The sequence below is a fragment of the Toxoplasma gondii genome, chromosome X (genome assembly GCF_000006565.2).
Source record: "Toxoplasma gondii ME49 chromosome X, whole genome shotgun sequence".
NCBI classification, from domain to species: Eukaryota; Apicomplexa; class Conoidasida; order Eucoccidiorida; family Sarcocystidae; genus Toxoplasma; species Toxoplasma gondii.
This window is the reverse complement of record NC_031478.1, coordinates 1,228,442-1,255,887: the sequence shown is the minus strand read 5'-3', so window position 1 is coordinate 1,255,887 and position 27,446 is coordinate 1,228,442. Positions and strand designations below refer to the sequence as shown.

Genomic DNA, 27,446 nt, shown 5'->3' with positions numbered 1-27,446 from the left:
TCTCACTTCAGTGGGATGACGTTGAACCTTCCATTTGGTGGGTCTTGTTTGCTGGCTTCTATAAACGACCTCTGTCTGGTAAGCATGCACTGGGAGTAGTTGAACTCCCCGTTTACACCTTGAGTCTCTTTGTGTACAAGGTCCGCGTTTTATTCTGCGAGAACGCGTTTGAGAGCCTTCAGCATATCTATGAATCTACAAACTTCCGGCAAAGAACTCTTCGGCAACGCGAAAGCTACGTTTTCGGTGGAAGCTTGAAAGCTCTTGGAGAGAGTGAAGTGTTCCCAGTTTCGTTTCACTTGACGAACGCCAACGAGAACTCTGGCAACTAGCGAAACCAGATTCCAGAGCCGCTCAAAGTGGTGACAGATATGAAGCGCATGGACACAAGAGAGAATTGCACCGTAGTCTGTGTGTGCAGGTTTCACTTGAGTTGCATAAGTTTCACTTGAGAACTGTTAAGCAACTGCCGTCCCTGAAGCTGTTTAGCGACCAGCGAAGAAAGCACTTAACAAGAGATGCTCCATTAACAACGAAACTGAAGACATGCCCAGTTCGGAAAAGAGACGAGCGCGTTTTCCAGCACAGACTGTACAGAGCCAAACAAGCGGCGAAACTCCCTAAAAGTAAAACGATAGCGAAGCTTGCGTGTTCGATTGTGACTGAAATCCGAGTCTCAGCCACAGTGCGCGGAGAGAATTTTCGTTTTTCCTCTCTGCTCTGAAGCTGACGGTCAAGAACGTGCTGATCCACACACATGCAGGTGAACAGAAAGGGATTTCTGCCACGAAAAAACTCGAGAAGCGAACCTCGTCGCGAGGTTATCTGCCGCCGAAGCAGCGCGCGCGCGAGAGAGAGCACACTCGAGCACTCGAGCTCGGGAGAGAACACCCGGAAGAGCATGTTGTCGAGAAGTGATCGCATGCGCGCCCGTTTTGCGTTTTCGTCACTTGCTTCTTTTATCTTTGTCCTTCCAGACCCATCTTGCTCTGAATTTTCGCTTTCTCTGCATGCTCCTCTGAGGTCGAGAAAGCTCTTACTTGTTGAGGTGTCTGTACACCCCAGCTTCTCCGTTTCCGGCTCTCGCCTTCTTTTCCTGTTCTCGTGCTGCCGTCCGAGGGAGAGTCCACACGCATCTCTGTGAGTTCTCTCCCGCGGTTTTCCCATTTGGATTTCCCGCTCTCTTCTGCTCCAATTTCCTTCCTCTTCTCTGTCAGAGAACGGAGACTGCAGATAGTGCAGGTGCCATGAAAGACAGAGAAGAGAGCTCGACTTGCGCTGAATGAGCAGCGAATTCGAGAGGCTGTGTCTTCCTCCACTTTTTAAACGAGCTTTTGATGCTTACGTCAAATCACCCGGAACTCGCTGCGGACATCCCTTCCCCGCCGAAATTCTCCTCGCAAGCTGAATGCTCCGGCACACTTCCTCTCCCTCGCCATCCCCCCTCCTACTCTGACCGTGAAACTTCAAGTTTCGCTGACACCCGTCAACACCGCAAGGGTGCTCGTGGTCTCTAAAGGAGCTCTCTCTGCTGCGCAATGGGCGCTCAAGCTGCTCTTTTCAAAGGCTCTCTGTAGATGTATATCAAAATATTGGCAGACAGAGCAACTCGATTTTGTGGTGAAGTGTGTCAGGTATCTCCCTCACTGTTTGTGTACCGTGTCTGTACGCGAATTGATTTGCGTTTCTGGACACGATGGACTTCGCCTGAAACGGAACCGCTTAGCTTTACAGATCCCCCTTTTTTCGTCTGCAAGAATGGCGACACTGGAAGACATTGACGCCTTCTTCGATGCCCTCGTCGACGGCGGAGAAGAGCAGTCTTCAGCAGACGCTGCGGCATCCCCAGAAAGCAAATCAAAGACCGAGGGAGATGCAGCGGACTCCGTGGAAAGCGCTCTGGAAGCAACCGTGCGTGAGTCCTCAAAAGACCCCGATGGCAACTTTGTCGCTCAAGAGGCGCCAAATAGAAGGGAAACTCCGGTTCTCACCAACGACCTCTCTTTCTGCGCTGAGGAGGGAACTGCGGGGGTGCACCCAAGCTCGCGGTTGGGTTTACATACAGCCGGAAGCGAGGACGCGGCGCGTCTCAACGCGGCGCAGACAGATGAGCAGCTTGTCTGTCCTCCAGTCCCGACCTCCTTGTCCGCTCCTGCTTCTTCTGGGGGGTCGACGGCGTCGGTTGGGGTGTATGTACACGGAGTTAATACGGTGCGCCACCAAGAAACAGGCGTCCAGCCCGTGGTGTCTCTCCTTCCAACTTTGGCTGGTTCTGCCTCGAGAGGCGAAGGTGACGCCTCCCTTGGGGCTCCAAGCCTTCCCGCCAAGCGCGCCACAGACAAAGAACAGCCCAGGAGCCCAACTAGCGGTCGCGGCGGCACCACGGCGCTGGTGCCGGCTCCGCCGGTTTGCCCCGCTTCCGCCGCAGAGCCTGGGAAGCCAAGCGAGGCACCTAGTCACCACACACCAACTGGACCTTTTCTTTCCTCTGCTCCGTCTCTTTCCTCATCTTCTCTGGCTTCTTCGTCGCATCTGACTTCGTCTCCTTCTCTTCCTTCTCCCGCACATCTGCCTGCTCTCTGCTCGTCCACACACCCTTCTTCTCTCTCTTCTTCTCCACAGTCTTCTTCTCTCTCATCGGCTGTGCACCCACAGGGGGTTCCGGGTGTCTCTGCAGTTGCGGCACCGAGTTTCAGGTCTTCGCAGCCGCAGGCGCCTGGGCCACAGCACCCCGCGAGTGTCTCTGCCTCTTTGGAACTTCCGTCTGTTCCCCACTCGGCGACTCCGTCTCCACCCTTCCCTCTGCATGACCGGGCCTTTCCGGGCATCAGCGGCGCGCCTCAGTTTCTTCTTCAGAACTCAACTGCATGCGCGAAGGACATCCCCCGCATGTCTGCGTCGCCTCCGGAGTACTTTGTCGACCCGCCGCTGCACTCGGCTTCTGGAGATTCAGTGCAGGAGGAAATGGCATTCTGCGCGGAGACAGTGTCCAGGTTGATCGAAGCGAAGCTTCTGGAGAACGACCAGATGCTCTTCGCGGTCCATGAGAACCTCGCGGTGAGAAGACGAGAGGAAACGGGAAGAAGGGAGGAGAGGCGAAAGCGAGAGACCCTCGTTTTCTCGCTGCTAGAAGAGAGGGAGCGGCGGCGCGTCGGAACGCACCTGCATCCAGGGTCGGGGATCAGATCCGATTCTCTGCCTCGAGTTCTGGTGTTTTGCGCTTTGCTTCTTCGAGATGTTTGAATGGAATCAAGGCGCTGTGTTTGAGCCTTCTTTCGCGGCTGTGTGCCCATCGGTCGACTTGTCTTGGTGCTCTGACTTGGCCGCAGAGTGGACGGTACGACGAGGCTGTGTGTTTCTTCGAGAGGCTTCAGCAGAACCTGTTCTTTCTCGCAATGCTGGCAGACCAGGTGAGAGCAGAGTTTCCAAGAGAAACAGAGAAACGCGGTTTCGCTCTGCTCGGGTGTCTCCAGCTTTCAAATTCGTTCGCTCGTCGCCGGGTACTCCCTTCCGTTTCTTTGACCTGTCCTCCGGTGTCTCGTTTCTCGACACAGTCGTCGGCCGCGCATCTGCGCTCGCGTTTTGCGCTCTCTGCTACGGTGTCTATACTCCGGCAGGTGCATGTGGCGTCCCAGGTCGTTCCACCCCCGCGTACACACTTCGAACGCAGTGCACTCGAAAAAGTTCAAGAGATGTACGCGTCGCCTCTGGCTTGTTCTCTGCTTCTTTGTCTCCTCGTTCGCCTCATCTTGTGTCGTTGCCGCTTGTCGCTTTCTAGCAACCGGCTCCAAGTCGGCAAGCTGCGTTTGCGAAAGACACGGCGGAGGAGGTCTCTCAGGTTGAACAGAGATTTCGAAGCAATACCGACTTCTGGTCACACGAAGAACTGCAGCGTCTCCACCACGCTCTGAGGACGCCGAACTTAGGTCAGAACACAAACAGCTGGAGAACGCGGATGCAACCTGCAGACCCCAACACAACAGGGTGGAAAGAGCAGGGGAAAGACGTATGCGCTTTGGAGAGGAAACGACATGTAGCGTCTAATAGATGCGAATGGTGGAGTTTACGCGTGGTTTGATTTATTCTTGCGCTCAGACGTAAGGGGATCTAAGGGAGGAACAGTGCACCTGCGACGTCGAACGGCCTGTTAGCAGACGAGACCCGAACCGTCGAGCTCCGTGTCGGGCCTCGGTTGAAACTGTCATGAAACCTGGCTCTGTCGACGGCCATGCGATATCGTTCTCCATCTAACGCGGTTCACAGACATGTTCAACTGTGCCTGCAGCTGCTCCTTCACCCGCTCTCACAGTCGCGTGGTTCTCGGCTTATATGCGGGTCTTCTGGGCCGCTAGAAAGGGCCCAGGTCGACTCATTTCCCCACTCGCGTTTGTTTCACTGCCTCTCTATGTCGTCATGCGTATGCACATACATAATCATACAGATAAATATCTATATGTACAGACCTGTTGTTGTTTGCGTAGGTTCACGGATCTGCGTATCTTTACATCTCCCTGAGGAGCGCTAACGGAGGCGTTGCCTGCTTCTGACAAATGATAGCAGAAATGTTTGAGTGGTGCGTATGCCTCTTGTCTGTCATTTTGCCGCGCTAGATCTCCGGCAACTCTCGGCTGCGGTGTGCACAAAGACGCCTCAGCAGATTTTCGTGTACCTCACCAAGGTGGTGGATCGCCATGTGAAAGCGCGTAAGTCTCACGAAAGAAGATCTAAAATTGAATGTGTGTATACTTGTGCCTATGCATCAAGTGAGGCAACCATAAACATCCACGTTCATGTTTCTGCGTCGATGTATACCTACAGGTCTATAGTGTACATACACCTCAAGGCGTTTCGAGTCTCTTTAACAACGGAGCCTTTCGCCTGGATCATGCGCCCTCAACCCCCTTTTCCCCGTTCTTTGCGTATTTCTTCTCTCTGTTCTCCTGGCGTGTCTCACCCTGTTTCTCCCGTTCTCTCTCCCTGACTTTCTTGATAGACTAGATATCTCTCGAAACCTCTGATATTAGCTTTTTAGGATGGTGTTATGAACAAAGTTTCGAGACATTGGATTCTTTCCCCAGATCTGTCTATGCTCTGCGTTTCTGCCCTTTTTGCTTCCCTCAGCTCCACATCCACCGAAGCCTGCGCCGAAGAAGGAAAACGAGGAGGCCTCTGCGCCGCCCAGGAGCGGACCTGTCCATACACCGGGAGCAGCCTTAGAGACGACTGGCGCGCCGCCCCAATCTGGAAGGCCACCGGCAAGCGGACTTGCGCCTTTGCAGGCCTGTGCCGCTGTCCCCTCGACAGCAACTCCACCCACCGCTGCTTTGAATTCGTCTGCTGCTCCTTCCGGGTCTTGCCCAGTTCCAAGGATGCCACCAGCGTCAGCTGTGCGACCTCCCGGCGGACCCGGGCAACTGAGTTCAGAGACACCCCCGGAGCAACCTTGCCCTGTCGCATTTTTGCCTGGGTTTGCAGACCACAGCAAAGCATCTTCGTCTCGAGTAGATCCTGCCTTTCAGGCGCCCCAGGCGTTCTCTCACGGCCCGCCTTCGGGTGTACGTACACCCGGGGAGGGGGGTGATGCACTAAGTGCACTCAAGCCGTTGGCCGCCCAGAAGACCGCAGACACGCAGTTCAGCGCCAGTGCGGCTTATCCCTCCTCAGCTGCGCTGGCACCGCCCGTGCCTCCTCACTCTTCTGGCGCTCTTCTTTCCCTCGAGAATGCTTCGCTGCTTTCTACGCTGCCCTTGTCTCACGCCTCGCTTCCTCCGGCATCGCTTCCTGGGGTCTTGGGAGGTGTGCCTCAGCCGTCTCCCCAGACTGCACAGGGTCACGCGCCGCCCTTGGGAGTTTTGACTGAACAGCCTGCGCAGGCTGGCGGTCTCTCTCAACGTCTCGGCCAGACGCACGGAAACTTCATCCCCTTCACGCATGCATCCTTCAGCGGCGCTGCGGTGTCAGGGCCTTATCAAAGCCGATAGCTCGAGCAAGCAAGTGGAAAATCTCCTGGGTCACGAAAGGAGACACCCGGGACGGAGAACGAGACAGCAGGAAGGAAAGGGGGATCACGAAGAACTGGGGGAGAGAGTGGAGGAAAAAAAAGAACGAGTGCGGCGGCAGTTACGCGGAGACACGGAAGAGAGGAAGGCCGTTCCAGAGAAGGCGCATGAAACGATGAAGCAGAGACACGGCGAAAGCGGCGACAAGAGACAGAGAGGAGACAAGTCGGGGAGCCTGAGAGACGTGAACTAGTTTGTGCATGGGCGATGATGGGCGATGGCGGTCGGCACCACGAAGGGCCTTGCCGAGACAAAGAGAGACGCACACACGGGGAGGGCTTGTTCGGCCGAAATTGTGAAGTGTCTGTACAGTCTGCACACCACAAGTTGTTGTAGTTCTTGGCCCATTTGTCTTTGCTCCCGAAACCTCAACGTAAAAGAACTGGGAGCGCGTGCTGGTCGACGGAACACTGATATTTCCTGCGAAGACGCCTTACCTTCGTGCTTGGCCAAAAGAGGCTTGGCTGTTCCTCCTCGATCTTCAGCTGCTCTAACAGGCGACGCTTACAACTACTCAGCGTTGGACCACGAATTTCATAACGTTTGCAAACGAAAGAGACTGCTTATCGAATCTAGGAAAACGAGCCGGATGCTGAGATGACCTGCACTCGGCTCCTTACAATTCGCGTGCTTAACTTCGGGCTCCACCGAGGCGTTGAAACTAGATGTACAACTCCTGTTCCTGGCAAAAAGAAAACTTTCTAGATCTTCAGAGCAAAAACTTGCTTTTATGAGATCCCTGTTTTCGCGTGAAGACAAGGATACTCGTGCCGCCAATTGCACCTGCAGCCTATTGACCGCCCAGCTGCATAAAACGGCTCCTCACTAATGCTTCTTCGGAAGGACATATATATATATATATATATATATATATATATATATATATATATATATATATATATATATAACGATCACATAGGTATGCATCCATATACATATACGTGTACGTATGTATTTCAATATGAATTCCAAAGAATTCCAGGCGTCGACGTTGTTGCGACACACGACAGACTTAAGTTTCGGGATGCATGAGCCTCCAAGGGCTGTATAGTGCCCCTTGATGCACGTATGAAGTAGGTGGATATAGGAACCAGAAACCTTCAAACAACTGGATTCGTAAATGGGCATAGACAAAAAACATTATCGGGACGCTTGCAGGAACAACTGTCAAACCAAGAGGCCTACAGAAATACTCACGTGCATGCAAGCCTTTATCTGTACATATATATATATATATATGTATATATATATATATATATATGTAATATGGACAAATACATAAAAGTGAATATATTTACATGAATATATTTATATATGTAGAAAGGGTGCCACTACACAAGCGTACAGAGATTTGTTACCATGTCACTCGAAAAAGTGCAAAAGAGGCTTTGACGCTTGTCGTATTGTCAGCGAGACAGTTGGGAGGCGCGGTGCTCGCCGCCGGGATACGAGCTGTCAGGTCCCGCCACGTCCGCACAGTTCCCCTAGTGCCCGATGTGTGCATGCGCGTATGTACATCTGTAAGTACGTGGAAGCATGTGGACATGAATGCAGTTTCGAAATGATGGAAACCAATCGGTGTCTAAATGCATGCTCGTCTGTGTGTCTCTGGTCGCCACGGCCATGCCTACGGTGACGCGACTGTGGCTGAAATCGTCAGCATGACGACTCATGCAGCCTCGGCTTCGGTGCTAGAGTGTATATTACGAAGTATCTATAGGTCCCCATCGAGTCATTTGCGTTGCTACAGACAGATCGGCCTACGTATTCTCCCGCAGGAACTTATTAGCGCAGGGACGCGATATGAAGAGAGAGCCTTGGAGGGGCGCGAAGAGTGTTGAGAAGCACTTGTTTTTGCGTACACCTCAGTGCCTCGGGTGTTCCCTGCTGAGGGGATTCCTGTGAGGAAGTTTCATCGATCGGAGTCGTCTATTCTTCGCCGTTGTTGAGCACGCGAATTTTTGCTGTCACGTGACGGAACGCGCGTTGAAGACTCGGGGAAACGAATTCCTCGTTCAGCGTCTACAAGCCGTCATTCGTGCGTTGTCGTTTCTGGAGGGAGAGGGACCGTTTGCAGATGGTACTTTGACACACGACAGTACCGATATGGAACAAATCCTGCTCTCTACTTATCCCTCTACACCTCCCTCAATTCTTTGTACAGAGACCACCAATGTTCTGTGTCGCCAGAGCTTCCCCTCACCGAGCGAAATAGACTGTCTCTCAAAACCTCTGAGCTTACATGCAGATTTGAAACGCAGGGACACACAGAAACACGCGTGTATGTAGAGCTATGCAAATACAGTTTTACGTATATCGATTCATACCTCCTACGCAAGTCCATTTCTATCTCTCTGTGCGTCTCTGTATAGCTGTGCAAGGACGTCCACGTACAAATATCAATGCATGTCCCTACAACGACGTTTATACTTTTATGCAAATATTTATGTACTTGTGAACAGGCACATGGGCATATCCGTGACCGTGGGGGTGCGGACATGTGCACAGGGGACCCGCCGATCTTGATGCGGCGACAAAGTTCCAGAGAGGGGGGTTTCTCGTCATGGAGAAACGAACTAGAATCCAAAGGAAAGCAAGGCTTCGCGTCTCTCTTTGTCTGGACTTTCATTTTATAGGTCGTCGTCAGCGGCTTTTCACCTTGCAGAAACTGTGTTTTCCTCGACCTCCCTCTCTCAAGAGGCCTCCGCAAGCGAGTGCGACTCGCGAAGTCGGCCGGACTCTCTCGCAGAGCAAATGCACACTTTTTGACTCTGGCCCTGGTGGAAAGGGTCCGCTCGCGCGTTGCCGCCGTTTGTTCCTGCCAGCAGAACTGTCGAAAACGCATTTGCTCCTTTTTCTTTCATCAGAACGCACGGATTTGCAGAAACGCGATTTCTCGAGTGTACATCCACCTCGGGCGCCGCTTGCGGTTCGTCGCTAGCCCGCCCCTGATGTAGGAGAAGAGCGTTTTCTCGCTTGTTTGCGGTGAACCTCTTTATTTTTTGAAGAGTTCTTCTTCCGTTCGTCTTCTGACCTCGTCGAAACTCGAATCCGGCGAGAGTTCGCGGCTCTCCCGCCGTTTTTGCAGCTGGCCACACTCCTTGTCTCATGGTTGTGTGCGGCCTGGCAGCTGTGCGGGTCGTGCGCCTTCACACTTCCCAGACGGCACTCTGTCGGCTCCAGCGATTTCTCCGAGACTTCTGCAAGTCTGGATGCACACCGATCCACTCGCGAGCAAGTGCTTGCCGGCTTCTCCGCAAGAAACGCTCCGGAAAAGCGCCCTTCACCAGGCTAGCGGGACTCTGCGGCTCGCCTCTCGCGCCGAGGAAACGGTGTGCGTTCACGACTTCGAAAGTCCGCGTCACTTGCCGTCTCCAAAAAGCGGAAGAAAAAAACGGGTCAACTGTGCGTCTGTCCGTCTGCCATTCCACCCTTTCTGTCGGCACCACACAGTTTTCTCAGCTGTCGCGACACACGCGGCTTCCTGTGCTTCGAACTCAAAGGCTGCAGCCACAGGGCACTCTTTCCCGGACTTCATTTAACCTCAATTTTCAACCGAGTGCTTTCTCCTCGATCGACGCGCAACTGCCCCGCGACTTGTGGACGCCTCTCAGTGACACAAAGTGCGGTCAAACTTCTGCTTTCCTGGAGAGGCGACGGCGACCGGGGCCTCCCAGCTGACGGCGACTCCGACTCGAAGCGAGAGTGGTGGAGACGGCAGCGACTGTCTGTTCCGCACAGAAACGCGAAGAAGTTGAGGAGACGCGGCGTGCTTCCGATTATTTTAGAGCTGCACCCGTTTCCAGGCTCTTCTTTTGTCTCTCTCTCTCTCCCCAGGAAGAGAAGCGACGCGTTTGCCTCCCTCTTTCTCTACACAGCGAGAAGGGCGCTTTGCTCTCGCGACACTTGCCTTGCGTATACCTTCCCTCTGTTCTTTTGATCGACGACTGGAGAAAAAAGACGCTTTCTTCAGCTGCGCATCGAACCTTGGAAACTCCGGAGACGCCACAGGACTGCATAGATAGATGCATCTAGATTCACCTGTAGACATGCTTTCAAAAGAGGTCCACATTTGAAGCGATCCCTCCGTTTGAACACCGAAAGATCCACGTTTCCATGTCTGCATGCACCCTCGCGCCTTCTGTTTTTTTCTCTCGGGAGAGCTGCGGAGTCCCAAGCTACTGAAAAGGACTCTTTCACACGAGACAGTGCACGAAACGGCTACCGTGAAACGAACTGGAGTTGACCTCGCTTCCTCGCTGTGCTTTCTCTTCAGTCACTCAAACTGTGTCGCTGGAAGAGTTATCGTTTCATTTCCCTACTCTCTTCATCGACCTTCCTGTTCAGTAATTTTTTTTCTGCTCCTCCGACTTGATACCTCGGTTTCTTCCTTCGCTTGCCTCCAGTCGCGTCCAGACGCCACCCCCGGTTCTCGTTGACAATCGTGCTGTCTTTCCTCGCCTCTTCTCTCCTCTCTCTCCCGGGCCTCTCCTCTGTCTCCTGTCTCCCCTCTCTCTGCGGATTGTCGCTTGCCAGGAGCGTCTGGAGCCAGATTCTGTCTCGCTGCTCCGTCTGCGTCTCCCCCCTTCCGGAGACCGCGCAGCTGTTGCTGTGTCGCTTCGACTTTCATCTCTTTTCTACTTCTCGAACGCTTGAAACATGTCAGTCAAGGCGTTGAATCCGAGGCGTCTGCCTCCGCCTGGGCAGGCTGCGACGGAGTTCTTCGGGGAGACTGTCGAGAAGTTCATCTCTTATTTCGACTCCGCAGGAGAACTCGAAGCCCCCAACAAGAACGCTGGAAATTTCCGTGTCTCCAAAGGTGCGTCTCAATACACTTGCGAACTAAGTGGTGTGTCTCTTCTCCCTGAAGCGTTCTTTCATTTCCCTCACTTTGCCTTTCTCTCTCACTTCACTGTGCTCGTCTGTCTCTTCATCCTCGCTCTGCGTCGCATCATATGTCTTCTTCTGTCCGACTGTGCTTTGTGGTCTGGCTGTCGTCTTTTTCAACTCTTGTGCTTTCAGTCCGGCTCCAAGTTGCCATCGTTTTCCTCACAGGTGTGCTGTTCTCGCCTTCTCTGTGTCTCAGGCGTGACGGTCGATTTGGTGGTGTTGAACGGCTCGCAGCGTCGCCCGGTCGTTGCATGCGTTGTGGAGACGCCGTTGGGAGAGGAGGACAAGCTGCCGAAGCGCACTGCAGACTTTGGTCATCTCGTCTTCACATTCAAGGCCGCTCTCGCCGGTGCGTGTCTGGCTCTGTCTCCCCGAGAGTCACAGATCCCGCCAACAACAGAGCCTTGCGAACGCGACGGAGGAATAGAAGGAACACAACGCGTCTCTTCGGAGTATCCGGAGGCTCCCAAGACCCTGCGACGCCTCTCTAAAGCGCCGCCCTCACACATGCATATGTTTGTATACACGTAACATACACCCGCAGATTCACCTATCTTTCTCTCTCTATCTATCTATATAGATAGATAGATATATAGATATAGCTATAGATACAAATGTAAACAGATGTCCATCTCTATCTCTCCCTATATATATATATATATATATATATAAAGATGGATATAGGCATCGAGATGTAGATGCGTGCGACTATTGTTGTGCGTACTGAGGGACTATTTTTGCGTCTTTGTTCAGGTCCTTACCGCATTCAGCTGGAGTACGGCCCCGTGGTCGCTTCTCAGTCGGGAGCAGCGGCGAACAACGAGGACAGAGTAATTGGAGAAAAGGACGCCGAAGCTTCTGCCTCGAGGTCGCCTGCCTCGGTCATCATCGTCGAGCCTTCGCTTAGCATCAACGGCGTCGCTCTCAAACAAGAAAGCATTTCCCTGCAGACTGTCCTCTCCAGGTGTCTGGGACCGTTCAGCGGGTACGCAGAGAGCGAAGAGAGAAAACGAAGAAGAAAAGCAGATGTGGAGAGGGAGGAGAGAGCGAGAGAGAGGAAGACAGCAAGAGGACGAGAGATGAAGAAAGAGAACGAAGAAGAAACGCAGATGTGGAGAGGGAGGAGAGAGCGAGAGAGAGGAAGACAGCAAGAGGACGAGAGATGAAGAAAGAGAGCGACGGGCGAGAGCGACGAGAAAGATATATCTGGGCAGAGAGAGAGACAGACGGGCATAAAGAGGAACGGACAAATGGGTGAGGCAGAACAAGAGAGACGAAGAGTGAGAACGAACCGGGGGGAGAGAAAGGGACATAAGGCATAGAGAGAAACTGGCACTGCTAGACACAGAGGCCAGGATGTATCTGTATACAAGGCCAGTGAAGTCGCTGGCACAGATTTACAGATACACATCTATTCATAAATCCGTATACATATATATATATATATATATATTGGATCTGGAGAGGTAGAGAAAAGTAGATTTAGATAGCCAAATACAGTAAGGTGGATACAGACAGACGTAAATAGATGTAGATACACAGATACGTCGATAGAAGGAAGGATATGGAATTACATGTATGTTTTTCCGGAGAGATGAGAGGCAGAAAATGGCGGAACGAAGAGTGCGTCTTCAAAGTGGATTGAGACAGGAAGACATCCTGTGTCTCCGTGTTTCAGATGGAAGCGCATGTTTACGCAGACTGCAGAGTTGGGCTACAACGTCATTCACTTCACACCTCTGCAGGCTCTCGGCGAGTCCGGTTCTTGCTACAGGTGAGTTGGGTGTCTTTAGAAATCGTGAAGCCATTCAAATCTGAAAATCACCTGTACCCGTACCATATATATATTTATATATACATCTCTATATACTCTTATAATATAAATATACTTATTTATATTTATTTTTATTCATATTCATATTTTTTTTATTTATTTATATTTATATTTATGTCTATGCTTACATGTATGTATATGTTTTACACGCCTGGCCTGTGAGCCGAGATCTGCTGTTGTACCTGCTGTGCGCGCTGCAGCCATGGAGATGAGTTCGAGTTGCTTGAACACTGCGAGGCGTCTGTGCGTCTCTCTTTCCCTGAAGTCTTTCCGCGTCTCTGTCTGTGGCGCTTTGTGAGTATTTCGCGCAGTTTCAGCTCGACGTACCGCTGAGTTCACCTGCATGGCTCTGTCCTTCTGTCTTGGCTTGTTTCGCGTTTCCTCTCCTTCGGGTGTCTGTGCGTCCAGTCGCCGCCCTCTTGCGTTCTGCACAGATGCGGAGAGTTCCGGACCTTGCTTTGCCTGCAACCATGCAGCCTCACGTTTCTCGCTGGCTGAGTTCTGTCCTTCCTTCTGCGCCTTCAGCATTGCGGACCAGTTGCACATCAGCGACTTCTTTCTCGAGGACAAGTCGCTGACGGGAGAGAGGGGACTGGAAGGAGACAGTTCTGGCGCGGGTCAAGCGGCGCCAGGCGCTGTGATGGCGCTGAGGAGAGCTGCGAGCAGCGACATTGTTGGCTTGGAAGAGCTGCAGGCAATTATTCGCATGATGGAGACCGACCTCGGACTCCTTAGCACCATCGACCTCGTCCTCAATCACACAGCCAGCAACAGTCCGTGGCTCCAGGACCATCCCGACAGTGGGTACGTTCAGGGTGTATCGTGCGTTTTCCATTTTCATCCTTTACATACTTTGGATGTTCACAGTTGCAAACATTTAAATATATATATATATATATATATATATTTAGTTGTAGAGAGAGAAGTTAAAACGAACGTCATGTATATGTATATATATATGTTTATTTATAAAGATATAAGGATATATACTTTCATGAATATTATATATATGTGTGGATATAGGCATCTTTCACAGTATCCAAGGATGTACATATCTCTCCCAGTGAATAGTTCTGCTGTGCGTCTTCATTGAAAGTACGCGAAGCCGAAGAGCGGACGTGGAGGTCTGTCGCACCTGAGAGAGGCACTGAACTTGCGTTTGCTTTAGAGACGATTGTGTGCAGAAACAATGCACGAGTAGCGTTTTCTTTCCTTTTCATCTGCGTTCACGGGTCGCTTCGCGTCCACTGAGATCGGCATGTGCAGCGCCTCCGAGAAGTCTCAGTATCCGTTTCCGAGGCGCGCCTCTCGGTGTCTTCGGTCTCTCGGCGGTGTGCAGATACAGCCCAGCGAACTCGCCGTGGCTCCGCGGGGCGTACGAACTCGACTGGAAGCTCCAGGAGTTCAGCCGGAGGATCGTGCGAGGCGAGTTCGCTGAGAAGTACGGAGCGACGAAGGAGATCAACGACGAAGGCCAGCTGCAAAATGTGATGCGCGCCTTCGACGAAGAGCTCCTGAAACCGTTCCGCATGTCTGAGTGGTTTCTCCTCCACGTCGACGACACAGTGAAGACGTGGAAGGACGCCTGCGCAGAAAACGCCGAAGAAAACCCGCTGAAGCTCGCCGACGGCGAACTCCAAGACCGCCTGTTCAACGAGGTACTTCAAAACAAAGACACATGTGAAGCTGCCGCTTCCGAGAAATACACTTATACACGCCGACCCAAGGATGCATATGTTTCTTATACGCATTGAGTATACACATACATACACACACATACGTTCTTGCAGTCATGTATATATATATATATATATATATATATTTACATACATACGTTTTTCTGTAGATGCATTGAGATGTACACAGACATGTGTACTTACAATTAGATACATATATAAATATATATTTACATATGTATGTATATACATGTGTATAAATGCATTTGAAAGTCTATTTATGTGAATATTGAGGACCACGCGTTGATGCATAAAAGTATTTGGACGTCGGTGGGAAGCGAGGCCAGCAGAGGACCGAAGAGATTGCAGATTCTGCAAGAAAGAGGATCTGGAGACAACGCGTCTGCGTTGAGAGATCTGCCATAACTCGCTCCACCGTTCGCCTGTGGTCTGCGCAACCGGACGAGGAAATCGGTTCGCGCAAAACGCCTCTCGACTCCCTTTAGATTCCAGCGTACCACCATCAAGACAGATATATCTTTTCAGGTTCGATGTCTTGTCCCGGTCCACTGCACAAGTCACAGACGGCGTTTGGCACTCTGGGAGAGTCCCTACGGCGAGGAGGGCAGTGCGTTTGAAAGCGAAAGGTTGCTTGGTTGAGGGTGGTAATGGGCATCTACAGGGGTGACGCCTAGAACGCAACTGAGATGGACTGAGCTGTTCTGCCTGCGTTGCTGCGTCGGTGGGAGAATCGGTGCGGCGCCCAGTGACATTTCTTATTTCAAGACGAGAGAGACTCGAGAAACGAATTGTTGAATCTTCTGCCTCGTGTGTTATTTCTGTCCGTCTTTCTTCCTTATGCGTTCGGCCGTCTCTTTGTCTTCGCCGACGGTGTCGGCGACATTCCTTCTGCTGTTTTCTCCCTTTTTCGTCTGCAAGGGTTGCGTTTTCCTGTTTCCTCTCTGAGTTCCTTTCTCCTTGCGGGGCTCCCGCGTCTCTCTTCGTTTCGAACTCCGTCGTGCGTCCACCGTGGCTCTGCGCTGCGTTTGTCGTCTTCGTGTAGGCGCTGAAGCAAGTCGGTGTGAAGCGCGGCGCGACCATTGTGATCTCAGGATCCGTGACTCGCCGGCTGTTCGCGCCGTCTGAAGAGGGCCGTCTGAGACAGGTGCTGAACAACGTAAACGGTCGACTTGCAGAGAAAGCAGAAGAGTCTGCGCGATTTGTGAGACAAGCGATCGAGGGCAACGCGCGCTGGGAGCGCCTTCAGTGCAAGCGCGGCGCGCTTGGCGAGAAGCACTGGGAAGCGCTCGCGCCGCGATACTTCACACCGTTGAACGAAGACGAACACGAAGTGACCGACCGCACAGTGCTCGCAAACAACGGCTGGGTGATGGGCTGGAAAGCCACTGAGGACTTTGCTGCTGCCGGCGCACTGGTCTATCTGCGGAGAGAGCTGGTCGTCTGGTCTGACTGCGTAAAACTCAGGTGAGAAAAAGAGGGGGGAAGGCAGAAGCAGGGAGAGGCGAGGGGACAGGCGGCCGATGGGGAGCGAAGACGCGGCACTGAATGGGCGGGAGAACGGAAGACGAAGAAAGAAAAGGCGAACGCCTACCGAGGAGGACCTTGTCACCAGCGGGGCGAGTCTCGTAACAGCGTGACTCTGCGTCCGAAGAAAGAAGCTCCGTCGATGGACAGAGGCGCAGCTGAATGCGGCTCTGTGAGGAAGCGCTGGCAATCCGTGGAAGATTCAGGCTCGACCTCCGACGCTGTGATGGAAAGGCCGGTTTCCATCTTCCACCTCGCTGACGACTCGTGGAGAAGAACTGAAAATCAAGGGAAAGAGCGGGAAGTGTAACACCGACGAACACCGCACAGACTCCGACGCCGCATGTAACAAGTGACGGAGAAGGAGTCTAAAAAACGATCTCGGAACCGTCGACAGGGCCATATGCTTTTCTCATAGTCTCTACAGCACTATAGCTCCACTGGAAGGCCTGACAGTTGACACAGTGCAGTCTGTACATTCTCGTTAGAGCCCACAGGGCATATCCGCAAGCATATCAGCAAGACAGCTGCATGAGGGTGGCGGGGACGCGTTCGCGCGCTTCTGTATGTGCGTCTCTCTGTGGAGGTCTCTGTATGCGTATGGGCGAGGATAACGTTGCCGTTTCTGTGTCTTCTGCTGAGGGCGTTTTGAGCGAAGGACGAGCGTGGTGGAGCGTTGGTGTTCAGGTACGGTGATAAACCTGAAGATTCGCCTTTTCTCTGGCGTCACATGACCGAGTATTGCCGGATCGCGGCGAAAGTCTTTCACGGCGTTCGCCTTGACAACTGTCACTCCACGCCCATCCACGTTGCTCAGGTAGGAGAGGAAAAAAGACGCGTTTGCATGTGCGTCGTCTTTCGCTCGAAACAAGAGAGCGGCGGCTTAGTCTTGACTGATACGGAAGCGAGTTTTTGTGAAATCAGAATCCGTTGAACATTTCGCAGTGTTGTGAATAGTGTGCTAACCTTGGACCCTGACCTGTGACATATGCGCAAGGTGTCACTACGCCTGCCATGCATGGATAAACGCGTCGACTCTCGCGCTCAGTTTCTCCACTGCAAAGGACGCTGTGGTAATCTTCGCGCGTTCTCAAAAGACTCGTGTTTCGCACAAAAAGGGATCTTAAATTGGGTTCTGAAAAGAATGTGGACTTCTCCTTCTGCAAAAAAACTCGACTCTTTTTCATTCGAAATCGGTGGAAACGAGACACACACACATCTTTCTCATGGACTCGCGGTACGCCCACCTCGGCAAATCTCTCGCTTTCTTGTCCAGGGGATGCGTGATCCACAGAGTCACGCTCCAGCTTTTTTCGCCTTCGCCATACTCTCTCGTCGAAGCGTTTGCGCGGTTCCGGCAGCTCTTTGTGTCTTCCACCATCGTTGCTTTTGCGACTCGGGTGCTCGCCTCTCTTCTGTTTTCCATTCCCCTTCTTGCTGCATTCCTCTGCTTTCCTCTCATCTCATCATCCTGTTGACTACACCCGTCATTATTTACCTTCTGATCTTCTACTCCCCCTCTGAGTGCAGCTCGATTGTCTTCCAATCTTTCTCCCCGTTACTCACTCCCCGTTGGCTCCTCCCAGTCTTCCGTTTCCCCTGTAAACCATTCCTTCTGTTCTCTTCTTTCCATCCACCGCCCATTAGTATTTCTCTATATCTCTGAACAGCCTTCACGTAGATCAACATGGACAACTACAGATGTCTGTCTGCATGTGTGGAGACCTGCAAGTGGAGTAGCGGGGCATACGAAGAGAGGGATAGGTACCGGTTTTGGTCGATATATTCGGACAAGGATAGCTGCGGGTCTCGACAGATAGACATAGATCTCCACAGGCTGATATGCAGATATGAGTAGACAGATGGGGACATATATCGGAAGCTGCGTTTCTCTGTTTCTGTCTGTTTTTTTTTCTCTCAGCACATGCTTCGCGAGTGTCGTCGCATTCGTCCAGATTTCTGGATTTTCGCGGAGCTTTTTACTGGGAGTCAAGCAGTGGATCTGCACTTTGAGCGTTGCCTAGGAATCAATGCACTGGTGCGCGAGGCAATGCAGACGCACGACGCAGGCGACCTGGTGAACCATTTGAAAAGATTCGGCATGCAGAGCGGCCTCGGCCAGCTGTCGCCTGTCGCCGCGATCGATCGGCGAGAAGCGCCGATGCGCGCAGCACCGAACGCGTCCGGCAACCTCTCCAGCCAAGCCTCGAAACGCCCTGCAGACGCTGCGTGTGTACGCGGCGAATCGAAGCGCGAAGACGCCGCCTTCGACGCCGACTCCACCGTCGAGTTGAATCAAGTCGACGAGCGAGGGAAGGCGAAGTCCTCTCCTTCTTCGTCGGGAACTGACTGTCGCGGAACTGACTGTCGGGGGACCGAGTGTCGAGGAGTTCCTCTCCGTCCTGTGCTCTGTCCGGCGCTCTTCTACGACTGCACACACGACAACGAAACGCCCGCGCAGAAGTTCACACCGGGAGCGTCGCTGCCGCTCTCGGTTCTCCTCGCAGGTGCAGGCTGCGCTGTGGGGTCGACGCGAGGCTACGACGAGTCAGTTCCGAGCACCCTTTCTGTCGTCTCGGAAGACCGCCTGTACGAAGACTACCACCGCGAGGTGCCTCTCGTGAATCCACTGAATCTGGTCGCGGAGAAGCGTCGGGCTGCACACACTGGCTCCGACACAGAGCGCCCCGAGAACCGGGAGGCTGCTGCTGCGCATGCACGCGAGAAACGCGTCCCCAACGAGATCAAGATCTCCTGGCCTCACGGCGGAAAGCGTGTGATTGTGCGAGGAAGCTGGGATGGGTGGCAGGCCGACGTCGCGGGGACGCGAGACGACGCCAGCGGACGCGTTGAAATTACTCTGAAAAAGGGAGTTCACTACGCGATCGGCCAGCCTCCCGAGGAAGACCGGCCGGAGAAACTCCACTTCAAATTCGTCGTCGATGGACACTGGACTGTGAACAACGAGTTGCCTTGTGAAAACGACGGGGGAAATGTGAACAACGTTCTCTGTACAGACAGCCGGGCTCCCGGCGGATGGACACCCGGTGAGAGATGCACGCAGGCGCGACGGGCATGCGGGAGGGCGACTGAGCAGAAACGCAGATTCAAGAAACTGGAGCGACAGGGATTCTCTCACGCATCAACGCGCGAGTCGATGAGCCTGGTGGGCTCCTCGCCGTGGTGAAGAGGGAGGGTGGAAGGCGTGGAATGGCGGACTGTCGTTCCCTGTGGTTTAACGGGGAACCTTTCTCAGAGGTTGGGCATGAAGCGTCTTTCAAGACTGGAAGTTGTGAATGTCCTGATTGCCCGCTTGCGCATGTCGGGCGTCTTCTTGGTGTCATTGGATGCTTTCCTTCCTCGTCTTCTCTTCCTCGTTCTCCGACCTCGTCCTTCTTCCTCCGTTTCACTTCCTCGCCTCCGTCGGCATCTGTGTCTCTTCTTCTGCTGCCTCGACTGCGTATTTCGCCCCTCCGCGCAAAGGACTTCTTGCGTCCAGTCTTCTGTCGCCTTGGCTCGTCTTCGCGCGTCCCTCTCCCTCTCTCGCACCGCCTGTCTGTGGCGCGGTCTGTGCGTGTCTCTCCAGGCGATGGCTTGCCGGGCATTTTGACGATTCGCCCAATCTTGAATGCGATGCATGTGAAGGCCGGACAGGAAGAGTTCAACCAGCTGTCTGCGGAGTGCAAGACAGACGACCTCGTCGTCGTCGTTCGACATCACCCTGTGACGCATGAGTGCATTTACTTCATTGCGCGATGTGCGTACGGCTGGCAGCGCGGCGACCCGCCTCTCCCTGAGGTAGGTTTCGGCTGAACGGCTTCTCCTCCAAAGTCGCTAGACGCTGGAAAGGACGTTTACGTTGACGGCGGACGCACGCAGTCAGTCCGAGCAAACGCAGTGGAAACAACGCTACATATGGCCCTCTCTGTTTCATTCCCAACAAGGACATAGAACAGAGGAACGTCTCCTCGACTCGCTTTCTGCTCTGCGTTTCCTCTTGGCGACACTCAAGTACACATTTGGTGCTCTGCTCTTCTTCCTCGACTCAGCTTCATGTACCCCAGCTCGCTACCTCCTTTCCATTCCTCTTCTGGCTCCTCGGCTCTCTTTCCCGCCCTCTCTCCCTCTCTCTCTCCCTCTCTCCCTCTCTCCTCTCTCTCCTGCTCGTCTTTTTTTCTCTCTCCTCCTCTCATTCCTCTGCCCTGCTTTTCTCTCGCTCCCTCCCTCATGTTCCTCTCGTAGGCGTTCCTGCGTTCCTGCACTTTGTCTCGCCGCTGACCGGCGTCTGTCGCTTGCGCCGCTCTTGTCTTCAGATCGTCTTGAGCGGGAGGATCAAGGAGGTCCCTCTGGCGGCAACTTTGTTTATCCCTGGAGATGCGCGAGAAAAGTTCAAACCGGCTCCCAGTCGCATCAACGGGCTGCCGTTCTCCGCGCAAGTTTTTCCGGACTTGGCCCACTTCGCGCCCAACGCGAAGTTCGACGCGTCGACGAATTCGACGACCCTTCGTCTGCAGAACTTCCCTCGCGGCTCGGCGTTGATCATCTGCACAGCTCCGGCTTCTGCGTTTCTGGATGCCTCCGCGGTCGCGCATGCGCGCGTCAAACACCCTGGCTTCTCGCGCGCAGCCGCCGCGCATTCGGCGCTGCGCGCCCATGCCTCTCGGCTTTCTCCGCTGCTGCGCGAGGTGTCTCTTACCGCAATGTCTGAGCTTCTCTACTCATGCAATCAAGAGGAACGAGACCGGGGACATGGACCGTACACCGTGGGGGGTTACGGCGAGCTCGTGTACGCCGGGCTCTGCGGCCCCGCTGCGCTTCTCGACCAAATTCGAATTCTCGACTTCGACAAACAGACCCAGCATCCGCTCCTCGAGAACCTCCGCCAAGGCTATTGGCTGCTGAGGTACTCCGTCGACCGGCTGACGCACCCATCGCTCGCGCCCGTCAAGCAGTGGCTCAAGGAGGCAGTGGACATCGTTGAGTGCGAGTTCCCCGTCTACGCATGGCTGAGACCTTTCTACGCCGACGCCATTCTTGCCCATGCGTACGCAACCTGCTGCAGCTTCGTCCTCGACAAGATGCCGCTTACGCGAAAGTCGCAGCTGCCCGCAGGCGTTCCAGAAGTCGCGCCTCTCTGTATGAAGAAGGCGAAGGGTGACATGCGTCGTGGGGAGGCGCGCGGCGCGCATGCAGTGAACGGAAAGAACGCCTGCGCTCGAGACCAAGTCGCAGTCCAGCGAGTCGAACCCAGCGCGGAGACCTTCGGCGAACGTTGCGGAGTCGTCGCAGACAAGTTGCTGGCGGAACTGCAAGTCGCAACGCTCCAGTTCTACTCCTTTGTCCCCTCTGCTCCTCTGATCTCTGGCACGACGCGGCCCAGCCTCAGCGCGGGGCTCCCCTTCTTCTCCTCTGGGTTCATGCGCGCCTGGGGCAGAGACACCTTCATTGCTCTTCGCGGCATTCTCTTGACCACAGGGTACGCGCTGCGAGGCGACGCGGAAGGGAGAGGACGCAGACTCTCGACTGCGGAGACCGCGAACACAACCGCAAGAGAGAGCGAGCAACGCAGAGGCGGAGAAAACAGTGGCGCGGCAGAGGTGCAGAGTGCAGAGAGAAAAAAAAAGGGAACGCGAGGCAGAACCAGAGAGAGGAAATCGGGTGGGAGGTCAAAGGCGAGATGCGAAACTAGGAAATGCATGCGCGACTGGAGATGACGGAAAGACCGGTACAAACAATGATGTCGCAAGGAGTGCAGCTGTGAAAAAGGGTGAGACAGTTGAAAAAGTTGAAACTGCACGCGGAGGTTTGAGCGGGCAGAAGGAGAGAGAGGATGTGTGGCTGTCGGCCGCGGACAAGTACATTCCTTTGTCTCTCTTTGTTCTTTCACTTTCTTGGTCAGGCGATATGAAGCAGCGAAAGCAGAAATTCTCGGCTTCGCGCGGGTGATGAGACATGGCCTCATCCCGAATCTCCTCGACTCGGGCAACAACCCTCGGTATAACGCCCGTGATGCTACATGGTTCTTCTGTCAGGTGAACAGCAGAAACGCGTCTCCTTTTTTCTGTCCATTTCGTTTTTCGTTCCTCTTCCTCTTTCTTGTGGCTTCAGTTCTGTCTTCTGCGTTCCGCGCTCCACCCCCCCGTCTTCTTTTCTCTCTCTCCTTTCGCCTATTTCTCGTTTTTCGCTCTTCCTTCGCTGCGCCTTCTTCTTTCCTCTCCCGCCTTGCTTCCGGTGTGGGCGCCCCGTCACTTGAAGAGCTTCTTTTGGCTCTCGCACTTGGTATGCGTTCTGGATTGCTTGCAAAGACCGCGATTCTCTTTTCGCTGCAACTCGTCTCAGTTGTGCAGACCGGTCAAACCTCCGGCCGTCTCTCTCCCACAGATCTGGAGCGTCTTGTCGCTTCGTCTATTTGCTGTTCCTCTTCTTCCGGTTCTACTCTCTTCCTCTCCACCGCGAGCTTTCTGTGTTGCTGTTTCCAGGCGATTCAAGACTATTCCCTCTGCGCCCCAGATGGCTTGCAGATCTTGAAGGAGCCAGTGGAAATGAAGTACGAAGGCAACGCGACGCAAGCCCCCGATTTGCCGATCAAAAATCTCGCCGATGTCCTCCACCACATCCTCCTCTCGCATGCAAAGGTAAGACTCTCTTCGCTTTATCCGTAAGGCGTTCCTCTGTGCGGATCTTGCCCTCTCTCTTTCTCGTCGTTGTCGCTCTCCTTGTTTGTTTCGTCTCTTGCTCAGTTCGCTTTCCGCTCCGCCTCAACACTGTTCCTTCTTCATCTCTCGTTTACCTCTCCATATGTCGTTCGTCTCTCACTGCCTGGGTCGCCTTTCTCCGTTGTTGGTTGCCTTCTCCCTCCCTGCGTTCGGGTGCCTCCTTCTTCATTTGTGTTTTCTCGTTTTTGCTCGCATTGCCTCCTCAGCGTCTTTGTCTCCATGCGCTGATTTCCACCCGGTTGCGCTCTTTGCCTCTGAGCTGGTCAGACCGGTAGGGGTGAACTATCTGTTTCACTGACGTCTCGCGCTGCCATCGCGAGAGAACAGGGAGAGTGGTACACCCAGCAGACTTGAGGCATGGCGTAGAATGGGAACGACACAGGCGCGGGCAAGTCGCACCAGTCTCTTCGTGAAACGGATTGTTCAGATCCCGCTCCAACGCCAATCCGTTGCCCCGATGCGACACACAGTGTGGAGGAGGACCAGACTTCGGCGGACAGTGGAGACTTGCAGCCGGCAAACGAAACGCTGTCGTTCGCATCCCTTCTCCGGGTCTGCTTTTCGCAGGGAATCGAGTTCCGCGAATGGAATGCAGGCCGCCAAATCGACGAACAGATGCGCGACGAAGGATTCAACGTCCGCGTATTCATGGATCCCTGCAGCGGCCTTATATTCGGAGGCAACCAATTCAACTGCGGCACTTGGATGGATAAAATGGGGTCCAGTGAAAAGGTGACGCACCGCAGCAGAGACACGCAAGCAACGGCGGGTGGAATCGATTCAACTCCATATATACATACAGCTGCAGATCCGTTTGTACAGACGCATATCCGTGTATACATCGCACGCGCGAGAGAGAGATAGAGCGACGTAGAGCGCGCTATAGAGAGGTAGAGAGAGGGAGAGGGAGAGGGAGAGAGGCAACAAGGAGAACGGGAGAACGGAGACGAAAAAATGGGGTGGACTACGAAATGGAGAGGCTGGCCTATTGGTCTGACTGTAGAACAATCCCTGTTCCGTTTTTCTCTGCCTTCTTTTCTTTTATCTCCTTCCGTTCGCCTCTGCGCTCTCACCTGTCTTCACGTTTCGGTCTCGTGACCTGTCGCATTGTTCTCGTCTCGTCTCGCTCTCAGTTTCTTCGATTTTCCACGCGTCAAAAAAACCTTGCGACTCCGCGCCCCTCCTGTTTTACTGCTCTGCGCTGCGCGCGCGCGGCCGCTTCTCGCTTCCCCGAGTTGTTTTCTTTCTCTTTCTGTTCTTCCCCCGCGGCTCTCGCCACTACCTTTGCTGGTTTGCCAAGCCTCTGCGCCTCTCCGGGAGAGGTAACCAACCAGAGGAGCCTCGCGGCGAACCGCCGAGGACCAGGCGCCTTCCAGTTCGTTTTTCTCCCCGACTGCCTCAACTCCAGCGGCGTTCGTTTTTCCTTGGCTGTCTGCAGGCTGGAAATCGTGGGTTGCCAGCGACCCCTCGCGACGGCGCAGCCATCGAAATTGTTGGACTGCTAAAGTCCACCCTGCGGTTCGTCACTCGCCTGCCGGAGTCAGTCTTTCCCTACAAGACTGTCACCACCTCGTCAGGTACAGTTTGATCCAGGAGTTCGTTCCTCACGCGCGGTGCGAGTTGCGGCGGCAGAGAAACACACAGTGTACGCCGCTGAGGGCGTTTCGCGGCTCAAGGATTCGCGCGTCGTGGAAGAAGGAGTACAACTGTTTTCACCTCAGTACTCTGCTCCTTGATGTTCGCCTGTCGCGCCTGCCTCACAGAGAGCAACGGCGGAGACGCTGCAGGGATGTAATCGTTAGGGTCTACAGTTTTTCGCCTCAGGTGTGACGTTCGGCGTTAGACACAAACCGGAGGCCTCCACAGAGCCTCGATGCGTTTCGCAGTGTCGCGTTTGTCAACGGTGTCACCCGAGAAACGGCAAGCCGAATCTCCAGCAAGTTTGTGTCTCGTTGTTGTCGTCGCATGCAGGGCAGGAGATGACGTACGTCCGGTGGAACTCGCTGCTGGAGGCGCGCGTCGAAACCTGTTTCTACGTCCCCAAAGACCCTCAGCAAGACGCAGAGTACTTTCTGGATGGGAAGCTCATCAATCGTCGAGGAATTTACAAAGACACGTACAAGGCCTCGGAGGCCTGGAGGGACTATCAACTCCGGCCGAATGCATGCGTCGCTCTCGCAGTGGCGCCTGAGCTCTTTGACCGCGTAAGGCCACCGCAAGAGGGCGTCTCCATGTCTTTCGAGGTCTTGACGTCTCCTCTCTGACACTGCCGACGCGAATCGACGCGATCGGGAACTGCGGATCTGCCTGGGGTCGGAAACGCATGCATGCGAGTTGCACCAAGCAGGCCTTCCACGTTGAAAGCGAGCAAGACGCTGTGAGGGGGGGGGGAAGCGGTGGAATTGTGTGCTGCGGCTCGAGAAAAAGCCGCGAAAATTGGAGCTCAGCGGAGTCACTCTTGGCAAGAGCGACCTGGGCGTCCTCGCATCTGGGCAGCTGTCTCCCTTCTCGGTGTTCTTACGCGGGGCAGTGCGTTCCCACAGAGACAGAGACGGGGGCGGAGGTCCCCGTTCAGTGGATCCCGTTTGTCCAGTTCTCCCAGTTAAACCGAGTAGTGGAGCAGGAGGAGGACTGGTAGTAGTGGTGGAGGTACAGCGCGAGACGCCGCTGTATGTAGACCACAGACGCCGAGAAGCGCAGCAAAGGGGAGAGAAAGGCGAGGGTGAAGAGGAACGGGAGACGGGAGGAAAGGGTGAGAAACGAGTGACGCGAGGCCCACGAACAAGGAAAAAGAAAAGAGAAGGCTGGGGAAGCAGACAAGGGCAACTGAACACAAGCCAGAGAAGGCAAAGGGACCGCATGTGGAGATCTGTGTGTGAGCTAAGAGAAAGGCGAAGCGACTGTGTTTCCTTTTCAGACGCATGCACGCGAATATCTGGACGCTGTCGAGAAGGCGCTGTGGGGACCAAAGCAACTGGGACTGAAGACCCTCGACCCGTCAGACTGGAATTACAGACCGGACTACGACAATGCCAACGACTCGACAGACTTCCATGTGGCGCATGGATACAATTACCATCAGGTACTTCAAAAAAAGCGTCTCTTGTCACCCTTTCTCTCCACTTTTCGAACTCCTCACGCATGCACGCTCGCCTCCCCTGTATATATATATATATATGTATATATATATATATATATGTATATATATATATATATCTATATATATATATATATGTATTCGGTGTTTCATGCAACCCTGCGTTTCGCGTTTCATATCTGTTGACTCCACATCCATGTAAAAGTACATACGTGTGTATATCTATGTATAGATCTATGGTTATGGATCTGTGAATATGTGAATGAACAGAGGGGCGGAGTGGGAAGAGAAAAAAAGAAGAACCGAGAAGGCCGTTGGTGTTTGCGACTGCCTTTTCGAGTGTGAAGGTTGGTGTGTAAGCGTGACTGGAACTCGCGGTCTGTCTGCGAATTCTCGTTTTTGCATGCAGGGTCCGGAGTGGGTCTGGCCGTTAGGATACTTTCTTCGAGCGAAGCTGATTTTCGCCGAGGAGTTCGATGAGGAGCCAGGCGCCGGCGGGAAGTCCGCAGGGCCGACCAAGCGCGCAAGTCTCAAGGTGCAAGAAGACTGCATGCGTTTCCTGCAGAACCACCGACACCATCTGCAGACAGACGTCTGGAAGTCGCTTCCAGAGTTGACGAACTCCAACGGGTCGTAAGGCAGCGAAGGATGAAGAATAAAACAGAAAAACGAAACGCGAGAAGCATTAAAAAAAGCACTGAAACCAGGCGGCGTGGCGGAAGAAACGTATGGCTCTTCTCAGCGCGTTTTACTGGTGGTATAGAGAGACTAACTCTGTAGTTCTTGCACCGCGACTGTGGTATAGAGAGACTAACTCTGTAGTTCTTGCACCACGACTGTGGTATAGAGAGACTAACTCTGTAGTTCTTGCACCGCGACTGCTGGTCCTTGAGAAGACTCGCGTCCGGCAGTCCTCTCGAGTCTGTCCGTGAGGCGTCGGCGCCTACTCCCAGAGTGTGTCTCGTACAAAGACTTTGATAGCGTTCGCCGAGAAAATACGCTTCGCTGACTTCCTTGTGCCGTCGTATATAGATAAGTACATGTACATTTACGTAGATCAACTTAGTCAAACGCTTGTCCACGTCAGAGGTAGCCATGAAAGAGTGCCGGTGCAGGGTCGCACGCACATTAATATGTATATATAAATATACATATATATATATATATATACATATATACATATATGTATACATGTATATATTTCCACACACACGTGTATATATAGGTTTTTGTGGACACGCATGGAGGTGCATGGAGACGCATCACGTTAGCAAGATCGCTCGAGTGTCTGTTCAACTTTTTTTTGTGCAGCTTCTGCAAGGACAGTTGCCAGGCACAGGCTTGGTCCGTCGCCACGCTTCTCGCCTTTCTCGGCGACCTGGTCTCCGACCCTGTCGATCTCCGCAAAGTCGGCCTGAAGGCCTCCCCGAACGCTGTGGAAGACGACGCGTGAAAAGCACCTAAATCTCACCCGGCGCACCCCAATACAAATGCATATCTATCTATCTATATGTCTATATATATCTATATATATGTCCATATATGTCTATGTATGTCTATATATATCTATATATATGTCCATATATGTCTATGTATGTCTATATATATCTATATATATGTCCATATATG

General features: G+C 53.4%; 2 protein-coding genes across 2 annotated transcripts; both read left to right on the top strand.

Annotated features, from left to right (window-relative positions):
• The first annotated feature begins 350 nt into the window (after nt 1–350).
• On the top strand, nt 351–6,884 carry TGME49_226900 (hypothetical protein). Its single transcript, XM_002366302.2, has 5 exons — nt 351–3,057; nt 3,330–3,410; nt 3,779–3,926; nt 4,611–4,703; nt 5,122–6,884. Exons 1-5 carry the CDS (start codon nt 1,759–1,761, stop codon nt 5,979–5,981), a joined length of 2,481 nt encoding a protein of 826 aa, XP_002366343.1. The 5' UTR covers nt 351–1,758; the 3' UTR covers nt 5,982–6,884.
• A 498-nt stretch (nt 6,885–7,382) lies between these two features.
• TGME49_226910 (Amylo-alpha-1,6-glucosidase) lies at nt 7,383–27,303 on the top strand. Its single transcript, XM_002366303.2, has 19 exons — nt 7,383–10,878; nt 11,146–11,298; nt 11,703–11,934; nt 12,628–12,723; nt 13,309–13,587; nt 14,123–14,441; nt 15,523–15,944; nt 16,692–16,821; nt 17,926–19,051; nt 19,591–19,802; nt 20,318–21,480; nt 21,904–22,036; nt 22,484–22,639; nt 23,288–23,452; nt 24,159–24,297; nt 24,692–24,924; nt 25,638–25,802; nt 26,227–26,450; nt 27,129–27,303. Exons 1-19 carry the CDS (start codon nt 10,719–10,721, stop codon nt 27,268–27,270), a joined length of 5,649 nt encoding a protein of 1,882 aa, XP_002366344.1. The 5' UTR covers nt 7,383–10,718; the 3' UTR covers nt 27,271–27,303.
• Nucleotides 27,304–27,446: the final 143 nt, after the last annotated feature.